The sequence below is a fragment of the Oryzias melastigma genome, linkage group LG13 (genome assembly GCF_002922805.2).
Source record: "Oryzias melastigma strain HK-1 linkage group LG13, ASM292280v2, whole genome shotgun sequence".
Taxonomy (NCBI): Eukaryota; Metazoa; Chordata; class Actinopteri; order Beloniformes; family Adrianichthyidae; genus Oryzias; species Oryzias melastigma.
Window position 1 is genome coordinate 20,306,852 of NC_050524.1, and position 19,385 is coordinate 20,326,236.

At 40.5% G+C, this 19,385-nt stretch overlaps 1 protein-coding gene across 4 annotated transcripts in view; it reads right to left on the bottom strand.

Annotated features, from left to right (window-relative positions):
* Positions 1-4,252, bottom strand: part of clcn2b (chloride channel, voltage-sensitive 2b) — a 114,095-nt gene extending 109,843 nt beyond the window's left edge. For 2 of the 4 annotated variants that reach the window (XM_036214752.1, XM_036214751.1), the window contains exon 1: positions 3,966-4,252. In XM_036214752.1, coding sequence (XP_036070645.1) covers positions 3,966-4,016 — 51 coding nt within the window. In that variant the 5' untranslated portion in view covers positions 4,017-4,252. The remainder of the gene's footprint in view (positions 1-3,965) is intronic. The other 2 variants (XM_024277020.2, XM_024277018.2) reach the window with 2 other exon arrangements.
* Positions 4,253-19,385: the final 15,133 nt, after the last annotated feature.

Here is a 19,385-nt window from a genome sequence, read left to right on the forward strand (position 1 = left end):
GAGGGTTATTGTTGCACGAACATCCAACAGCCAAGGCGGGGCTGAAGGATTTATTGTATAGCTCTAATCAAAAGACTTAACACCTGACAACAATTCACCTGTAATCTACACACATCAAGCTCAGTCCGTCACTCCATCTTTCTGAAATTAATCATCAACATAAGTCGGCCCGTGAGATCAATGGAACCAAGAACAAACAAACTGCTCCGCCTTTACTTTTACTTGATGACATCCGTCAATATTTGCCCTCTTATGTAGTGTTTGACCATAAACAAGGCTCTGAGAGAAATTTATTATGCAGTAATGAAAATGCTTGACCTCAAGTTCTGCGTCACAAGACTCAGCGAAAGGAATCCATCAAGCTCTTAGAGCAGAAGGTAAACAGGGACTGAAAAGAAACTTCAGCAAAGCAAGAACTAACAAACCAAAAGAGATTCTTCCAAACAAATCTTATGAGGCCTTTCGATGCTTATCTGGACTCAAATATGAGTCGAGAGCAAGGGTCAAGGAGCTGTTGGCTCTCCTGTCCACATGTCAAACACTCCATCCAAACGTAAGAATGAAGCTCAGCCAAAAGAACACATGACTGTATTTGATATGCTGAAAAACACTGACTTTAAGGGAAAAAGCCCAAAGAACTAAGTGACAATAAGCAAACCAAGACTTAAGCAGCCACAATGAAACTCTTCATACAAATGAGCTTTAGAGAATTCCCCTGCTGTGATCTTGGTGAAAAAAAAAAAATCCCTAAGATGAACAGTTTCATATTCTGGTGGCAGGTGGGATTTAAACACCAATTTGTCCACAGATTGGAACTATTTCAGATGTTCACAGATGACAATTACAGATTCAGTAAGCTCAACATCCAGATACCTCAAGCAGAAACTAAACGAGAAGTAGCCATTCATCAGGTTTTACATGCCATTATAGAATTTGAGATGAAGTTAATAATAAACTGTTGAAACAGAGTTAATGATACTCTGCCTCTTAAACTCAATGGATCAGAAAAAGGAGGAAAAAAATAAATTGCAGGAGTTCCCATAACTCTTCTTGAAAACATAATGAAAAAGGAACAGAGAAGAAGAAAACGTTCAACATTAAAATGATTTGATACTTCTACAGCTGCAGTTTATCGTCAAATATTTCCAGAACAAAAGCTTTAAAGAAAGACGTTTTAGGACTTCCTTTTATTTTCTAAAATAATAAAAATAATTCCAATGAATGAAAAAAAATATAAATATTTAAGGCTTTGTTGAAGGGAACTGAAACTCATTGTAATTTTCCTCTTTTAGAAATCAGTCTGTTGATGTGTCAACAATGACACGTTCCTTTGAAAAGCCTCACATGTCGGGCTATTTATATCCCACATTTTACCACACGTTTATGACTCTTCATTTACTTATTAAAGCTATTGATAGCTGTGGATTTCATATTGAGCAACATGTTTGAGCACTTCTTTAGTTTGGAAGGGGGGGTTGCCAAACTGCATTAGCTTATCTCTTAGAACAGGTTGCTGTTGATTGTAGAGCTAATAAAATGCTACCTTTGATCACATTAAAACTTCACCATATAACTAATACCGCCATAAACCAAATGCTGACGTCCTGAACATTTGTGCTGCAGGACTTCACCAAAACAAGCCCACAAATTTGAGCTGAGATTTAAAAGACCCACTCCGATCATTTTTTGTTTTTATATCCATTTTCAAAGCTTTCCCAGTGATGTTTTATTTAGGATTAGGCTGTTTTTAGCCAAAAAATGTTAAAAATTGTATTGTTTTGTAGGACATAGTTTCTGCAGAGCAGCAGGAGTTCATAAGAAATTCACCTTATTGAGTTGCGGGGAGAGCAACCCTACCCCCACTTCCCATCATCTATCATCTCCCACAAGGTCCCACGGGACGGAGGCCACTTCCATTTGGCGCCCTTGTCAACTTTTGTTGTGGTTCACACCAGACGGGAAGCTCCGCGGTCTTCCACGGCCGGCTCATTTCAGCATCAGGTCTACTTTTTTGCGTGAGTGATTTTCGTCAGTCTTGGCAGGAAGTTACGCCAAGACACGCCAAGACAAAATGCCGCTACTGCACAAATGCGGTCATATTTTTGTATCTAAACGGATTGTAGAGATGAAAATAAACCCACAAAAAACACTGAGACACACAGATCACTGTAGTTTGGGTTTGTGTGTCTAAAAACACAATCAACGAGAGAGCGATGGAGAAGATATAGCGACAAGATTTGACGATGTCAAATTAAATTTAGGATTATATAAGTTCGCTTCCTTCCACTCTCTTTCAAGTGATCAATTTGTGATTTGTTATCTGATATGTTATTTCAAATAAAATAAACCACTTAATTCATTCATTCATTCAAATTTACACCCTCAACATAACATTACCGGTGCAACAATATTGGATATATTCATTCATACTGTTTTGACTTTTATATCTGCTCCTGATTCTTCAACAATTTGAATAAAGAAATACTCAGAAAAGCAATTGTAAGCCTATTTTTGTCTATAAGTGTCCTCCATTGTCAGAAAAATGCAACAAGAACATGCTAAAAAAACACTATTTTGCTTTAATCCACAATCTAGATGCTGGTTTTCCTTTGTAAGTCCCCCTGACCAGACCAGGATTTCTGTACAGCCGGCTTTTGATTCTCCCTCAGGACCAAACTACACTGGTCTCTTTGAGCATCCACTGCCCACAAGCGAACCCACACAGCCATCAGCACTGCCAGCAGCACACAAAGACACCGTGTTACTACAACCCACGGACAGCCAGCATTATATGAACCCTCACATTCTAGCTATTTTTATTTCATGTTATTCATTTCCAACCCAAAATATAAAATATTTCAAGAAAAACAGGTTGAGCCGATTTACACACAAAACATAGCATGTTTTTTATTTATTTATTTATTTATTTCTGCTTCCTTCCTTCCTTGGAGCAGCTGGGCCGAGCACGAGACCGCCGGTCAGGGTGACGGAGTGTCCGGCGCTGAATCAGCGGCTCGCAGTGTGTGTAATCCACACACAAACAGATTAACGACACACACATAAAAAGAACTGTTTTCAAGAAAAAAAAGGGGAAACAGAGACCCAAAGAACTGCTGCAGTTGAGGTTCCTCCTAATTTAAAGCTGCTGAATGGCTCCAGCCTTTAATACTTTCATTTAAAGAGCAGATTGTTTAGGTTCTGACAGGAGTTTGGTCAGCAGCAGTGAATCTACACAAACACTCAGCGGGTGAGGCCTTTGGGTCCAAACCCGCTCTTTTATCAGTACTTGGACACATGTGGTCCTTAGAGGTCCATCAGGACCAACGCACTCAACGGATACACTTGACACTGAATGGATTTAGTGTGAATGTAAAAGTTCAAATAAGTCTATTGACGATAAGGAGTAAGTATAATGGGATATTTTAAATGTAATTGTTGTTTTTCCAATCAAAAAATGATCAATCATCATAAGATTGACGTATTCATTTATAGATATATCACTTTAGTTTGATTAAAATCAACTAAATCCACAGATGGATGATTGTTGTAAGAACCACATCTGCAGTAGAATTGTGTTGTGTGTCTGTTAGGTTGTTTGCACCTCCTCCTGTAGTTTGTTGATGTTTGTTTACTGAATCTTCATCATGACACACACAGAAACCATCTGCTTACTGTCATTTAATGTATGTGGAACATTTCTGCACATCATGCATGCATGCACCAATGCATGCATGCATGATGTGAACATCTCCCTCCAGCAGCAGCTCCAGTGCCCCTCTGCTCCGGCAGTGGCTCCAGAAGAACACTTCCTCGTGGAGTTACGGTAACTCCACGCGCGCGGCGGGTTGACGTCCACAGCGATCAAAGCTCCCGCGGAGCCGCCGCTTTCCACCCGCAAGATCAACGAAAAGTCCCGCAAAACAAAAGTTGGGACGGGATCTCAGCAACAAGTGTGCGGGACTCACCAGAGTTTGCTCATACTGCAGCGTGGGCTGCTCCGAGCCCTCCCCGGCCATGGCTGTCCGGTGCCCGGAGTCCCGGTGAAGGAACTCAATCTGCGGCGGAAAACGACGAGCGAGGCGGCTACAGCGGCGGGCTGGAACCGGGAACTGTGGCCGCGCAGATCCGCACAGCCGTCATTTTATAGCCTCCATGTCCCAGAAGGACACGGCGGGAGCGAGGCGGGACTTGGCGGCGGCCTGCGTGGATGGACCCTCCCATCAGGAACCTCCGATCTCTGCAGGAACTCCAGCTTCCATTCAAGTTCTGCTGGGACTTCCGAGTCCTCCTAACACCCTGACACTCTGCACACTATCATCAGTCTTCTGATTTGATCCATTATTTTAATTATAGATGATCTGACACACTTAAACGTATGTTTGATGACAAAAACTTTATTATTTTATTAAATTATAAAGAACTGGATTGAAAAGGATCAAAAGACTTAAACAGTGAATTTCTGCTCTTAATAACCCTCTCTGATGAGAATTGTGTTTATAGAAGAACAGGAAAACAATGCAGTTTGGAAAAGAGCTTATTTGTGATGTAGAAAATATGGGCGGGACACTAGCTCTCTGCTCCGCCCCCTTCTGATGCATTCCCTTACAGACAAATAGTCTTCATTTTCCTCATCAGAGCTGGCATTTGGCTAAAAACTGTACAGCTGGATATATAGCTTCATTATTGCTCAGGAGGGGCTGTGGTAACAGAAGAGGATGTAAACAGAGAGCTCTCAGCAATGAAGAGGGGATTTGTGGGCGGGGCTGTTGACGTAAAACAACCCCGCCCACAAATCAGAGGTTGATTTCTGACGAACTACTGGCGCTCTGCAGAAACGATGTCCTAGAAAGCGAAAGTTACGTATTCAAATCCCAGATGACGGTCCGAGTTTCCGGTCCCTCTGGTCCCGCTGGTCCCACAGGTTCCTTTCATTCTCATGAGAAGTGTTGGGACCGCGCTCCTGGTGCCACATGACTCCGTGGGTCACCAGGAGGTCACAGGTGATTGTTGTCAATAAATTCTCAAACTACACGTTTATTGTTTGGCAACAACGTCATATTTCTTTATTCCTCATGTATTGGAAAATAAGTTCCACTTTACAAAAAGGATGGAGAGTTCTTAACTTTTCAAATAAACATAAAAATCCCACCTACAGCATAACATTGACCATAAACTACAACATTGGTCCTCAGGGCTTTCTGGGAAACTTTAGTATTTCTTCAAACGTTGGTTCCTCGTTTCCTTTTCTCCCTTTCAGTCCTAGAATCTAATCATCTAAAGAAGAATTTAAGTTTTCTGCCATAAATAATACAATTTTAGAAGCAGCAAAATGGAAAATATGAGCATGAACAGGTTTTTGTATCATGTGGTTGATTTTATTCTAGGAAAAAGTGTGAACTTCAGATTCTGTCGGCTACACCTCAATGCTTAGTGCCAAAAGCAATAGAGGAGCTTTAATAACGACACCAATTCTTTGAATCTTCAATTAAACTCCCATGTAATCAGTAACCCATTTGACCTTCAGTTTTACATTGTTTGTACAAATATACATCAGAACCTAAAGAAAAGGACGGGATTTAAAAGTTATTTAACTTAGTTTACTACGTTTTTTCTTTAAATTATTTTATTCAATGGAAAAAGTTCACCCAAAGCTAAGTGGGTTCAGAATTCTGCAAAAAAAAGGAAATTAAAAATGTATTTTTATAAATTTGTACTGAGTTGATGACATGTGGTTCTCCATTGACAAAACCCGTCCCTGTTTAGCACTTGAATTATAAAGAGAACTGTTGACAGTAACATGCTGAAGATTATCTTTTAACAAGCTCTGCAGTCCCTCACCCTGCAGCCTCTGTCTGTGCATACAGTCTAACGCTTGAGTGGAAGAGTTTCCGAAAACTTTCCTCTTTGGTCGTGTCAGAAACTCTGCATCATTCCAAAAATACCGGCTACGTTCTCGCCATCTGTCCAAGACTTTCCCTTTTATTTGTTCCTGGGAGTTTGAATATACCCAGCAACAATAAATGCATCAAATTAAATCAGTTTTCTCTCAATTTTCATGCATCCTGAATCGTATCCATTCATTTGGAGCTCTGATACCTCCACGTCCTGAGAATATTTTTCTTTCTCAGACATTCATTATTAAAAAGCTTGAAAAAGTGTCTCAGGAATCCGATGAAATGCAGTGAATTCAGCTGACAGTTGCTGCAGAACGTGCAGATCATTGCTGCACCTGCAGGAAAATGTGAGTTTATTAAGAAATCATCACTTTTCACAAATGTGACTTTGTCCAGATTTATTTTCATAGCTTTATGCATAAAACATCCATTGTCCCAAAGAAGTCACCCGCTGACTCTATAACAATCTGCTGGGTGGATTTGCACAGAAGTCACAAGGCTTCATTCCTTAAGCAGAAGGACTGGGAGCATTTGTGAGAAGGTTTTATCCAAATCTGATTAATAATCCGGTTTAATCAATTAATGATGGCAAAGATTAATGCTTTTTAAATCATTTGTTGCAATATTTACCCCCTAAAGGAGTCCAGAAAACATGTGAAGGAAACAGGTCTGAACCGTCTTGATGGGGAATCTGGTTGGAGGTCAAACTTGATTTTCTAAGTTAACCACATGTCACACGCTGGGTAATAATTACATGGAGGATATTTCGTCCTGAGGCTGGATTTCGATAATTCGTCTTCAGGAACGTAGTACGGAGAAATTCGAGTGTTTGATGTTCTTTTGCGCTGATGTGAGACAAATACCTGGAACTTAATCATAGCTGTCAGGAGAGACTTCAACCTGGGGCGCAGCTCTATAAAAACACCCTCGTGTCTACATTGAAACAAAGGTGGTGTTTTGGGTGGGGGTACGGAGGGGGTTAATCATTATTGTTGTGGAGCTGCTTGAATGTTTTTGTGGTTTCAATTTGTAGATACTTCACTTAAAGCGGATGTGAGTTTTTAAGGCAAAGCTGATGCTAAATAAATGAGAGCACAGATGAAGGACGTTCTAACTTTTCAATCTTTTTGGAGCAAATCTTTGCATTTTCAGAACCAAACATCTCAGTGTTGTCAGTTTCGTGGCTAAACCCGCCTCTTGCATGCAGCGCTGCTGTTTCCAACCAGGATTCTGAGAAACTCCTGACTTCCTGTGGAAAGTGACTGGAGGTGTGAGACAAACAGAGAGACCGATGACCAACAACAAATCAGTTTTCCTCGACTGACCCGGATCGGGGTGATGAAGGCTTTGGGAAAAAAGTGTGTGTGGATATACGAGGGACTTCCTGTCTTATCCATCCCATAGTTTCAACTCAGAATTGTAACTCATGATCACATGGTGTCCGTTTGTGTTTATCTAAAGGGTCCTTGCAGATGAGGAGACTGAAAATGCTAAAGAAAACAATTAAATCCGCGAGCGCCGTTGTATGGCCCGGAGGCGTTACTCTCCCCCGCCCTTGCTGCCCCTTTTTGCCCCGCCCTCACACTGCTACACGCCCTCATTCTCCCCCTCTGCTCCTGCCAGCTTGGTCAAATTCATATAACCAGTTAACTTTTTAAAACATGGCAGCTTTTCTGTTGATTTTATCTCTATAGCAACCCTTTTATGTCTCAGTCACGTGAAGGTGACAAACAGGTTTACCAGTATTTTAGAAGAAAAGGCAAAAGGAGTTTTTTAGATTTTTTTTAGGAGAGGGTTTTTGTTAACCACGCCCACATTCCTAAAACAAGTCATATAGTATGTCATATTGTTTTGTTCAGCTTGAGCCATTGTATTAAATAATACATTTTCATAATATTCTAGTAAGAAAATGTGCGAGCAACAGGGGAACACAACTTTTGCGAGCTTACCACACAAACGCCAAAATCTACAACTTCTAAAAGTAAAAACTTCTGAACCCAATAACGCTCGAGGAGTTAAGAGGCGATAGATCACAATCCCTTGGAAGGGTTTAACTTTGTTGAATGTACTCTATGCCTCTCCTCCTTTGTATAATCTTTGCTATTATGTATTTCATATCAATTTTTAACATCTGTCCGTGGACAACAGATGAAAAAAGCTGCTGTGTTAATTTAATGTATAAATTAGATTGAAATTAAATATAACTTTTAAAAGCATCAATAGAACACATAACCACAGATGATTTGAAATCTTATTTATTTTTACATCAGTGATTCACTATTTTCCAAAAAGAGTTATAAAATATGCAGATTACCTTGATTTAGCGCCAGTCATTTCTGATTAGCATCATGTCAAACTACAAGAAGTGTTAAGACATAGTTTCCCACAATGCATTGTTTTGTAGTTGTCGAGGTAGCTTGCAACCTGCTCAGTACTTAATTTCTAGCTGTACTCGCCGAGGTAGACTCCTTGCACCCACCCCTTTCACGCAATATTTTTATGATGAATGACATGTGACATCAGAGCAAAAACTACCCAACATGCACTGCAATCTGCACAGCACTGCGTCCGCCTGCATAACCTCAAACAGACCTTTTTGGTTGTGGTGGTAGACTTAACCTGGTGGTCTGTGGGGGAAATGTTGTGAAGATCACTTGACTTGTCAAAGTTCACACTTCGCCATAAAATGCCCACCAACCGTAGGTCCTGAGGCCAGAATTTCAAATTTCCTTTCTGTGTCCTTGACTTGATTTTGAAATGTTATTTTAAGCCCCATAAGACATTTTGGCCCCATTCATTTTTTGGAAAGTATCGCTTGCTGTGATGTCTTCTTTTTTTTTTTTTTTCCTTTTTAATGGACGGGGTTTCGTTCACTGTGGCCATGTCTGAATTCCTTCACTACACACTATATAGCGCCCTATATACTGCCCTATATAGTGCATTCGCCATGTTGTAGTGCAGTCCAAATCTCCAATTCCAAAATCAAGTGCCCAAGAAATTTCCCAGGAGTCTTTGCAAAAACCCATTATACATCGATGCTCACTACATTAGCGAGCATAGACCAGTTTTGAATCATTTGTTTCCGTTTAAACAATTTTTGCCCCCCCCCCAAAAAAACTCGTTTAAATGTATTTTTTAATAAACCATCCACATTTTCATCATCAGAATACAGTGGAGTAACAAATAGTTGTCGTAAAATTCTCGTATTAATTACATTTTCACTTTATGAAATCGGTGACGACATATTTGCTGTTTAAAAAAAAGTACTGGGCATAGTGTCTGAAGTGCTTTTAAAATCCAGGCAATAGTCTTGCACTGTGTAGTTTTTTTTTTTTTTTTTAGCAGTTAGGGATTAGGGTGGGATTTTGGACATAGCCTAAGACTCTGATCAGGTCAGATTAACACTCATCTATATTTCTCTATCCTTTAAAATGGGTAATGAGATGCACATTCACAGGATGTGACCTTTAATTTATGACATGATCCTTTCACACAAATTATTACTCACTCAACAGAATTTGACATTTGTATTTACACCACAACTCCTCCTCATTGGTCCATGACCACATGGTTGGTCAGACAAACCAACAGGGATGTGAGCAGCTACGTCTACAAACTGATCTGCTCACATTCCAGCACAACACTGGAAATGACAGCTATTAGTGGTTATCAGTGGTTCATGCTTCATTTTGGTTGTTCTGTTGTGGTAGGACCTGCCTGTTTTTAAATCCTTCTTAGGATGCATGGATTTCTGCTGCAATCTCATGTTTTCATGGTCATATCTCTGCAGCTCATGCAAAGTCTAAATGTCTCAACCCAAAGCCCAGCAGACGCCACACCTCTCCCCACTGAGTTTAACAATAATTCAATCAAACTTTCTTGTTTTTGAACTTAAGTATGAAGTCAGACGACCTGGAGAAAACCCACACTTTTAAATTTTCCACCTGTCTGAAGTCACGCCTGTAAGCAAAGACACTTTTAAAATACTTGTTAAAGGCAGAATGTGTGCCTGTAATTACCACCACTTTAAATGACTGACAGACATCCATGGTTCAGTTTCATGACGGTACAATTCAATAGAAACAACTACGTGCAGAAAAGATCTGCATCCGGCCATGAAAACAGAAAGTGCTGAATATGGAAGAACTCTTTAATTTCCAGATGAAATGGAAAATGCCTCATTATTAGAGTCCTGTTCTGGTCTCAGTGGTTCTGGGGCTTTTATCTTCATTGCATAAAACATTACAACATGCAAGCAAACAAAACAAACACATTAGAAGTTGTTTATTTAGTTTACAGAGGTGAGTCTCTTATGAGCACATTTGCTCATGATATTCATTTGTATTTTCTTTAACTTTGATGTGTCCCTGCTGCAGTCTTTCTCTGTTGCAACTTGTTTTTCTGGTATTTTTTTTTAGCTTTCATGCAACTTGTTGCCCTCCACTGGCTGCTCTAGCACAACACAAGCAGTGGTGTGATCATGGACACTTCCTGTGACCATGGAGCTCTCATTACAACAATCATGCATCAAAACGACTCCCTAGCTTCTCCAGTGTACAGATATTTGTTTGGTTTTGATTCAGTGGAGGCCCCAGTCTGCCCTTTGCTATTTGGAAAAGATCTATACCTTTCGGGGAAACTTTCTTTCCTTCATGTGGAGACTCTGCAGAGCTTCATGTTATCCTGCAATACATCAAATGTGTTTGAGACGATAATAATATTGAGTGTCAGTGTGTGAGCATCATCTAATAAAATCACAAAGAATTTAACTTATTTAGTTCAGAAATATGCCCATCCTTGCAGCTCCTGTTCCTCAGATATGGAGAAAAAGATTCAAAACAAAGTAAGCTATTTAATTTCCCATAGAGACACAAGAACCATAAACTGGTAACTCCACAGAAGGTTCATACTAACTAACTGCATTTTTCTGACTATAAAAGCTCTTGAGTATACAGTAAAGAAGAAAAATCATAAGTTGCTCTGGAGTGTAAGTCACACTTTTGGGAGAAATTTATTAAACAAAATACAGGAACAAGAACGAACGTGGCATTTTGAAAGGAATATCATAATAACGGAATCTTCTTCACCTTTCGGCTTATCCCATTTTGGGGTCGCCACAGCGTAACAGCACCCACTATTTCGCATCAGGGATTTGGCAGAGTTTTTACGCCACAACCCTGTACTTAAAGGGCACAGGGACCCAGGTAGGCAGCAGTGTCAAGGGTCTTGCCTAAGGACCCAATCTGGATCTAGATCAGTGGACTCCCCAGCCATTGAACCCAGGGCTCCTAAGTGCATACCCTATACTTAGCCCACTGAGCCATCTAGCCGCTGTCATAATAACGGAATAGATAACAATAATAGACTGAATATATGCATGCTTCACTACCGTAACTGTACTTAGCTTCCTGAAAGGTAGGGGAAATCAAATAAACGTCTGGTATAAAACGCAACATGTAAACAACTATTCAGATAAGGAACACACTAACAACTAAACGTTTTACGTCCCTTCTTTCCTTCCATACATCCATCCCTTTTTCACTTATCCGGTACTTGGTCGCATGGGCAGCAGTCTAAGCAAAAGATGCCCAGACTTCCCTCTCTCGACTACTTCCTCCAGCCAAGAGACGTAGTTTCCTGGGTCTTCCCCGGACCCAGTCGGACATGCCCAATACCTCCCAAGAGAGGCGTACGGAGGCCATTCCAACCCACCTCAATTTGCTTCTCTCGATATGGAAAAGCAGGGTCAGGTTTGGAGACCACGGGAGTTCTTCTACTCTTTGCAGATGTTGTTGTCCTTTAAACAACTTTAAATCACTTGATCCAATGAATTTTTCATCATCTGTGTCGCCTCGGTTGAGGCCGGTGCCGCTTCTTCTGCACTGCTGTCAGTAGCAAATACTGATACACTTACAGTGCCCTCTTGTGGTTGTTTGTGGGGAAAATAACAAGCACATGACCCCATTTTTCTTATCACATTTAAGTTGCTTTTGAGTTCCACCCATTGAAATGAATAGAGATGGACAAAACAGGGCTGTTACCTCAGGTTCCAATGAAATGAAGTGAATTTAGTCGTCATTTTTCCACGGAACGGATATCGCCCTATTTCGCCATTTTGGGACCAGTCAACATTAGCAAGAAATAATTGGTCCAAGAATCGGTCATTCAAATGCTTCAAAGGTGGGGCTAGCAGGCACCACATGATCTTATTGAGGCATCTGATTGGCCAGTTTATAACTCAAATAAGAACTAGTGATAGAGAAAATATATCATAAAAAAAAAACAAATTAAGCAAGAGCACGTTAAAATTGACACCAGAGCAAGAAAGGTGATTCTAATATACAAAATGACTGAGTAATAGCTGTTATTTTTCAACAGAAGTCTTTGGGATTTTGGATTTATGGTACCACCGGGTACTTCCCATTTGGGGGGAGGGGATGATCAGTCCAGTTGTCTCTACATACTGTCTATGGTTGCACCCCCAGCCAAACTAGGCAAAAAAATCCTACTTAAATACCAAAAATATGGTAACTAACTAACTTTGTAAATACTTTTAATTCTTAAATAATTGGAATTATAGGACTTTTTTATTGATTGATTGATTGATTGATTTGATTTATTTACTATAGTGGAAGGAGTTTCACTGTAGTGGATAAAATCATGCAATAAATTTTAAATTGTAACTTGCATTAGCATGTCATTAGAGGTCAAACGTACTGAGACCAAAGTGAGAGACGGAAAAGTACAGCAGATACAGACTCCGCTCTTGGCCTCTTTGTGTTCACTTTCTCTCATTTACCTTAATTCCTGAGTGTTTGTTTGAAAGGTCAATAATTAGCAGCTATCATTCAAAGCTTGTATTTGCTTCTGACTCAACCTTTTTGTTGGAGGTAAATGATTGTGGGTAAACATTTGGACAGAAAGCCGATCATTTATGATCCTTTAAAGTGAGAAGAAAACAACACATAATAACCTGAGTCATTCTCCATCCACTAGTGTAAGTGTTAGGGTAGAACTTTCCTGTTCGTTGCAAAGATCAACATTCCACAGTTAAAAAGCTATGAGTTTATTCAAACAAACAAAAGTATGAAACGTGTTACGCAATAGAGCTGGCGCATTCCTGAAATAGCAGCTGAAGAATGGAGGTCAGTGGGGGGGCAGAATGACTTAACAAAAATGATTTAAAAAAAACTGTAAACTGGACTTGGTTCTCCTTCCGGAGACTTCCTAAAAGGTCAGACATCTTCAGTGACAGATGAAGTCCAGCTGAAGGCTTTGTTGTGTTCTTCTTCAATGAAATCAACCTGGATCAATGAGACTTGACTAGAGGGAGTTCACACTGAAGGTGTGAAGCATGCTCTGTGACAACGTACTCATCAATGTCTGTCCAGCTGCAGGTCAAAATGAAGTGTTTCCTCTGGTCTATGTGGACAGGTCATAAGTCAAGCTGTCAAAAAATAAAAATCAGCTCATTTTGGAGTCTAAGTTTGTGTGTTGAAATCTTTTTAAACTAAGTTCCCTGGGCAACACATGTTCAAGCAATCACTTCCAAGAAAAAGTAAACACACATATGAGCACGTATCAGGCTTCCACATTTAAAACCATCGCATTCAGGCGTCACTTTGGAAGTTTTGGCTCTAAGTACAAGTCTCTAAATCGCCCCGAGAGGTGAGTGTGTAATTGTATGGCTCTACAACAGACTGGCAACCTGTTTAGGGTAAAATGGATGAATGGATTGATGGATGGATGGATGAATGGATGGATGGACAGACAGATGGATAAGATTCAGAATGACTAAAGCAGGACTCCTGTCTGATCCAAGAGTTTGTTTCTGCAGTATGAACATTTCCAAAAACATGATTAATATTAAAAAAGAAAAAAAAAGTTTTGTTTGATTTTTTTTTCAATGTTTCACTTTTCTTATTTAATTATAAATGGTAAATGGGGGGGCATTAACAGAAACTGGACACCAAAAAAGTAAAAGTAACACAGTTTATTAAATTTTGGGAAAACCTGTGTCCTGAAATGAGATCAAATTAGAATTAACCAGTGTGCTGGTTAAAAAAGACAAACCAAAACGGAGTTGGAACCTTGACCAAAAAGAAAATATGTCAGGGAGACTGCTGACCCAGGAGAAAATAAATAAACTAAGCCTGCAAATCAGAACTACCGAGGTCCAACCCCAAACTAACATAACAAACCCCAGCAGTCTAAAATTGCTGAGGGCAAAAAGGGTAAAAGAGACCAAAACAAAACCAGCATCGCACAAACTAAAGTCTAACCTGTTCCTCCCTGCCTGGCTTAGTGTGACCTCCTTTGTCTGGTGGCAATCAAGGGATATTGGCCACACCTACCAGGTGAGCCAAACGTCTGAATGGATAAAAGGCTTTCAGCAGCCGGGTGCTATACAAGTAAGATACTTGTTTAGCGCTTTTCTACCTTCCTTGAAGGTAGAAAATAGCGTTACAGTCACAGACCCATTCATACACTGATGGTGGCTCCGCTGCAGAACACTGGCACCAGCCTTCCACCAGAGCCAATGTGGGGTTCAGTGTCTTGCCCAAGGACACTTTGGCTCATGGGCGGGCAAGGCGGAAACCGAACCCACCACCTTTCGATCAGGAGTCGACCACTGCAGCACAGCCTTTTCTATAGAAAAGCTGTTGCTATGGAAACTTTTCTGATGATATAACCTAAAGTCAAATTTAGAGCCTGAAGTTTGAATAAACAAATGAATGAATTATAATAATTTTTAAAAAACCTCAGAATGTCCAACTTTGTGTTTTGAGTCAGATTCGGAAAGTGGAGCCAGAGAGCTGAATGTTCAAATCCTGCAGCCGATTGTACCAGACTGAATAAAGCTTTATCTTTATTGCAACAGTCACTGGCTTATATTCATTTACAAAAGCTTGCTTGGTCTCTCACCTCCATATCTGAACCAGTTTCTACAGTTAGAGTATCCGTCAAGATACAATACTCGTTCTTCACAACTCCTCGAATTGAAAGTTCCAAAAGCACGGTCTTCCTTTGGCCTTATGTCTTTTCGTTTTGCTGCTCCAAATGATTGGAACTTTTACCAAAATAAACTGCATGTGGAAATTCTGATTCCACTCTCCGCTTTTAAATGCAGAGTAAAGGACATTTTTAAAGAGCAGTGCACACGTTTTCTTAATCACTAATTTAACATGTCTAAAACATGTTTGCTTTCTTTCTTCTCCTTTAAGTATTTTTAGCATTTTCAGGCCAACATTATAAATAAGGAATTGTTCTTAATCTTCTGCCAATGTACAGAAGTGATTTGGACGTCAGCCACGATCAGAGACTCATCTATGGACATGTGACGTTTTCAGTGACAAGATCAAAGGGTAGAAAAATAAATTCGATATGGCAGATCGAAGGATTTTTGTCCTGAACTTCCATCCATTGTCTTAACCCACTGGGTCTGCAGGGTCTACACCCTGGACAGGTCGCCAGCCCGTCACAGAGCCCATGGAGCTGGATCAGCCGATGGACAGCTAGCTTGTTAGCTCTACTCTCCAGGCTTCGGCAGAGCTGGTGAGGTCTACGGCCCAGCCCTCCACTCCCTGGGCAGCGGAGCTCACTATGGTTATCCACCGGCGGCTAGCTGCCCGGCAGAGAGAGCCTCCGCGTACTGTTCTAGCTTCATGGGCTTATTCATCAAGACAATGATAAAAAGATCCTCCAGTTTTATTTTTATTTCTCCCCTCTTGGGTGAATTGATCAAACTGGGCTGCAGACAGACGAAAGTATTGTTTAAAACGGCCCTCAGCGGCAGGAGTACTCAGCACCAGGAGAGACTATCAAAGATCTGGTGAAAACAGACACAATTTCAGAACAACTTCAGCGGTTGCTCCGCGACAGACCTGTGGGCAGTAAATTTGACGCGTGTCAAAAGTGGGGCAGCAGATGTGAATTGCTGCGTCCGATGTGAATGCTAAGAGTGTGTTGGAAAATAATTTCTGGAGTCTAGTCTTGAGGTAACAAACGTGTTTGTGGTTTCCTCAGAGGCAGGTTAATCCTGATGTTTTTCACTGATTTGAAGTGTGACTGTGCAGAAATCACAATAGGATCTGATTTCACGTGTGAGGAGGACTGGGCTCTTTGTTGATTTATCTCCTCGGTTCTTGTTATGGTCTGTTCTCTGGTTTTCCCCGAGTCCGTCACACCGCGTTAAGGTTGATATTTCTCCACAGCGGTTCTCATTGGTTTTAATGATCCTCAATTTATTTAGTTCTCTTTGGTCAGATGATCCGTTTTGTCACCCCTTTGTTGCTCTCTAGTTTCTGTCACGTTTAAGTTGAATGTTTTATTCACTTAAGCCTGGTCTCCTGCTTTTTGGGTCCAACTCCAGCAATTCCTGACAAGCAGATGATTTACATACTCTTGAGTCGTTTCTGATGCTGAAGGCCATCATACTGCAATATATCTCCAATATAATGTCTTTATTAGAGGAAGAGTTCCATCAGAATGCTGGTTCAGCACAGTGACGATGTCCTGAATCACATGCAACATCTGATGAAAACCACAAATATTTTTGAGGAGGGAGAGTTCGCTATGCAGGGCAAACTCATCGTCCTTCTGGACTGAGAACTTTGAGACTCCCAGAGCAGCTGCTGCATTTTAACATGATGAACTAAATAACAGCCAGAAAGAACAGCGAGTGAAGATGAGCTCCAGAAATTATAGCTTTAGACGAATCGGACATGATAAAAGCAGGAAGAATCAGAAAAAAGCGATATTGATGGACTTTGAAGAAATGCCTCAAATATGAGCTGCTCTTATTGTTTGTTAAAGTTGCAAAAATAACAATCGATCAGTTATTTCAGCCTGAAACTGTTGTGCCTGTCAGACATGGATCTGGGAGAAGTGGCTAACTTTTGTCTGCAGGATCCAGAACTATTTCTGGTTGAACTGCATTTGTTCCTCTGCTCAGAAAGTACTTAACCCAGCAGATCTTCAGTCCTGGTGTTTGGTTTCTCTGCACATTTGTGCAGATTGTTTTGTGTTTCATAATATTTTGGTCATTTTGTTTTCTGCAGAATGAAGATGCAGAAAACCTGATTTCACAGAAATGAGGAGAAAAAAGAAAGCTCTGTTTGAAGCCTGCTGGGACTCTGGTCGCCATGGAAACGGGGTTTGTTTTTTTCCGGGTCTTAGAAGGAAAAAATAAAAGTCATCTGATGTCAAAACGTTAGTTCCACCTGGTGCAGTGACTTAAAAAAAAATTTATAGTTGGTGAAAAACGGCAAAAAAGCTGCTTTTGTAGTTGAAGTTCATTGATTTTATTAGTTTTAACATAAATATGAACTTTATGGACAAAGTTTTAGTCTGTCATTCATCTGACTGAATGGGGTTCTCTATCATAAAAACATTTTCAAATTTATTTTTTAAATAGATTGAACGTTTCTGTTGAATCCGACTGAAGTAATTACAGAAAACGCTCGTGTTATAGTCATTCCCGCTCTGTGTGCTCATGTTTGCCTCTTCATTGCCCTCACACTGTTATCAGTGCACTGCAGGTCATTACTGAAGCATCAGGGGCCCATCCCAGCATTATGATCCAAAGTGGCCCCCCAGTGAGGGCAGCAATCAGGAGGAATGATGGTTCTGTCCGATTTCAACAAGAGCAGCAGCAGACACGCACACACATGCGCACAGAGACAGATCTGAGTGTCGTACAGAACAGCATGCTGCAGAATTAAATCACACTGCATTAAAAAACGCATTTTCACAAAACTCCTTCACCCCAAAGTGAAGGAAGTCTGAAATGTGGATTTTCTTTGAGGGAAGTCAAGCTGGAGGAACGTCTGCTTCTAAAACGAAGAAATATTTGTTCAAATGGAAAACGGTTGGATTACTTTTGTTTCATCCGCTGAAATGTTAATACTTTCTGTGATCAGACAATTCAGAGCCAACATTTGTTCAGTGAAATGATACATAGGGATTTTGTGATTGTAAAAATGAATTTTGATAAACCTAAAGTATTCCTATTTCATAAGGAGGTTTAAGATAAATTCCAGAAGTGTTCAGCTACAGTTCTGAACTCTGGAACTTTTCTAAACTTCTTTAGTGATCAAAGAAATATAAAACAGAAATAATAGAGGATAAAACATTCTGTTATTATAATCCTACTTAAACATCCATGAATAAAAAAGAGCTAAAATTATTTTTGTTATTAATGTCAGAACTTAAATCCTTTCAGAATTTTCCAATAGTGAGTTAGTGCCTGAAATCCTCCTCAGTCCTTTTTTCCCCCTTTTTTTTTTTGGATATTTTCAGTAAGAAAAATAAATCAATTTACCTGAAATTTAAGATTAGCAGATTTCCAGGATGCAAATCTGGGCTTCAAATGTTAATATTTTTAAGTCTCTGAAATGAAATACACAATCTTTTTTATTTGAGATAATAAACAGTTTAAATATGGAGTGACATACCAATCAAAAACCAATAAAACATGATCATTTTAATTGTTGAAAAGTCATCTCACAACTCAAATGAGATACAAAAATGCCTCAATTCCCAACTAATCAGAGAGGATGACTGAGAAAAGTGAAACTATTAGGTTTCATCAAAATACAAATTTCTGTTGACTTCAGTTAACTCAATAGTTTACTTTGATAATAACTCATATTTTTAAATGTAACAAATTACAGATCTTTTGTTAATTGCTCTAATGTCTCTCTTTTTTTCAGTATAGTGACGCGGGTCAGACATATTGTGCACGCGGGTCAGACATAATGTGCACGCGGGTCAGACATATTGTGCACGTGGGTCAGGTGGATGGATGATTTCAGTCAGAACTGACTTTAAATGTTTTCCAACAAACACAGAAAAAAACATCATTAATAAACTAAATTTGATGTTATAACTTTTAAGTGCGTGAGCATGTCCAGATCTAAATTACTGTATATTACACATGCACGCACACATGGTGCTCGGTGCGCAGTTGACTCACCATCCTGCCGGAGTTCTGGGTACCGGTCGGTCCAGCGGCAGGAGTCCTGAAGCGGCGGTGAGTCACCTGCTGCTCTCCATCCCGCACCTCCTCTGCGCTGCGGATGGAGGAGGAGGAGGAAGAGGAGGCAAGTCAAAATCCCACAAGTAGAAAGTTGATTTTCGGGATCAGTTTATCTCAAGCGAAGTGGACTGTTGCTCCTGCAGAGATTCTGTGGTCCAGATCCTGATCCCCCAGGGATCCTCCTCCAGCCTGGATGGATGGAAACCCTTCAGGCAGCAGCAACAACCCCCTCGAAGTTCAAAGATACAGCAGAAACCCCCAAACACCCCCCCTCTCTGAGATGCTTCCGTCACGAGGAGTCCAGCAGCGCGCGGGGACCCGCGTGGAGATGCTCCTCAGACATCCAGCAGCAGCAGCAGCTGTTGCATCGCTCCTGTGTTGCAATGCGGGTGCTGCCGCTGGAGCAGCGCGTGATCCTGCCACACTCACGCACGCACCAACCGACCACGCAA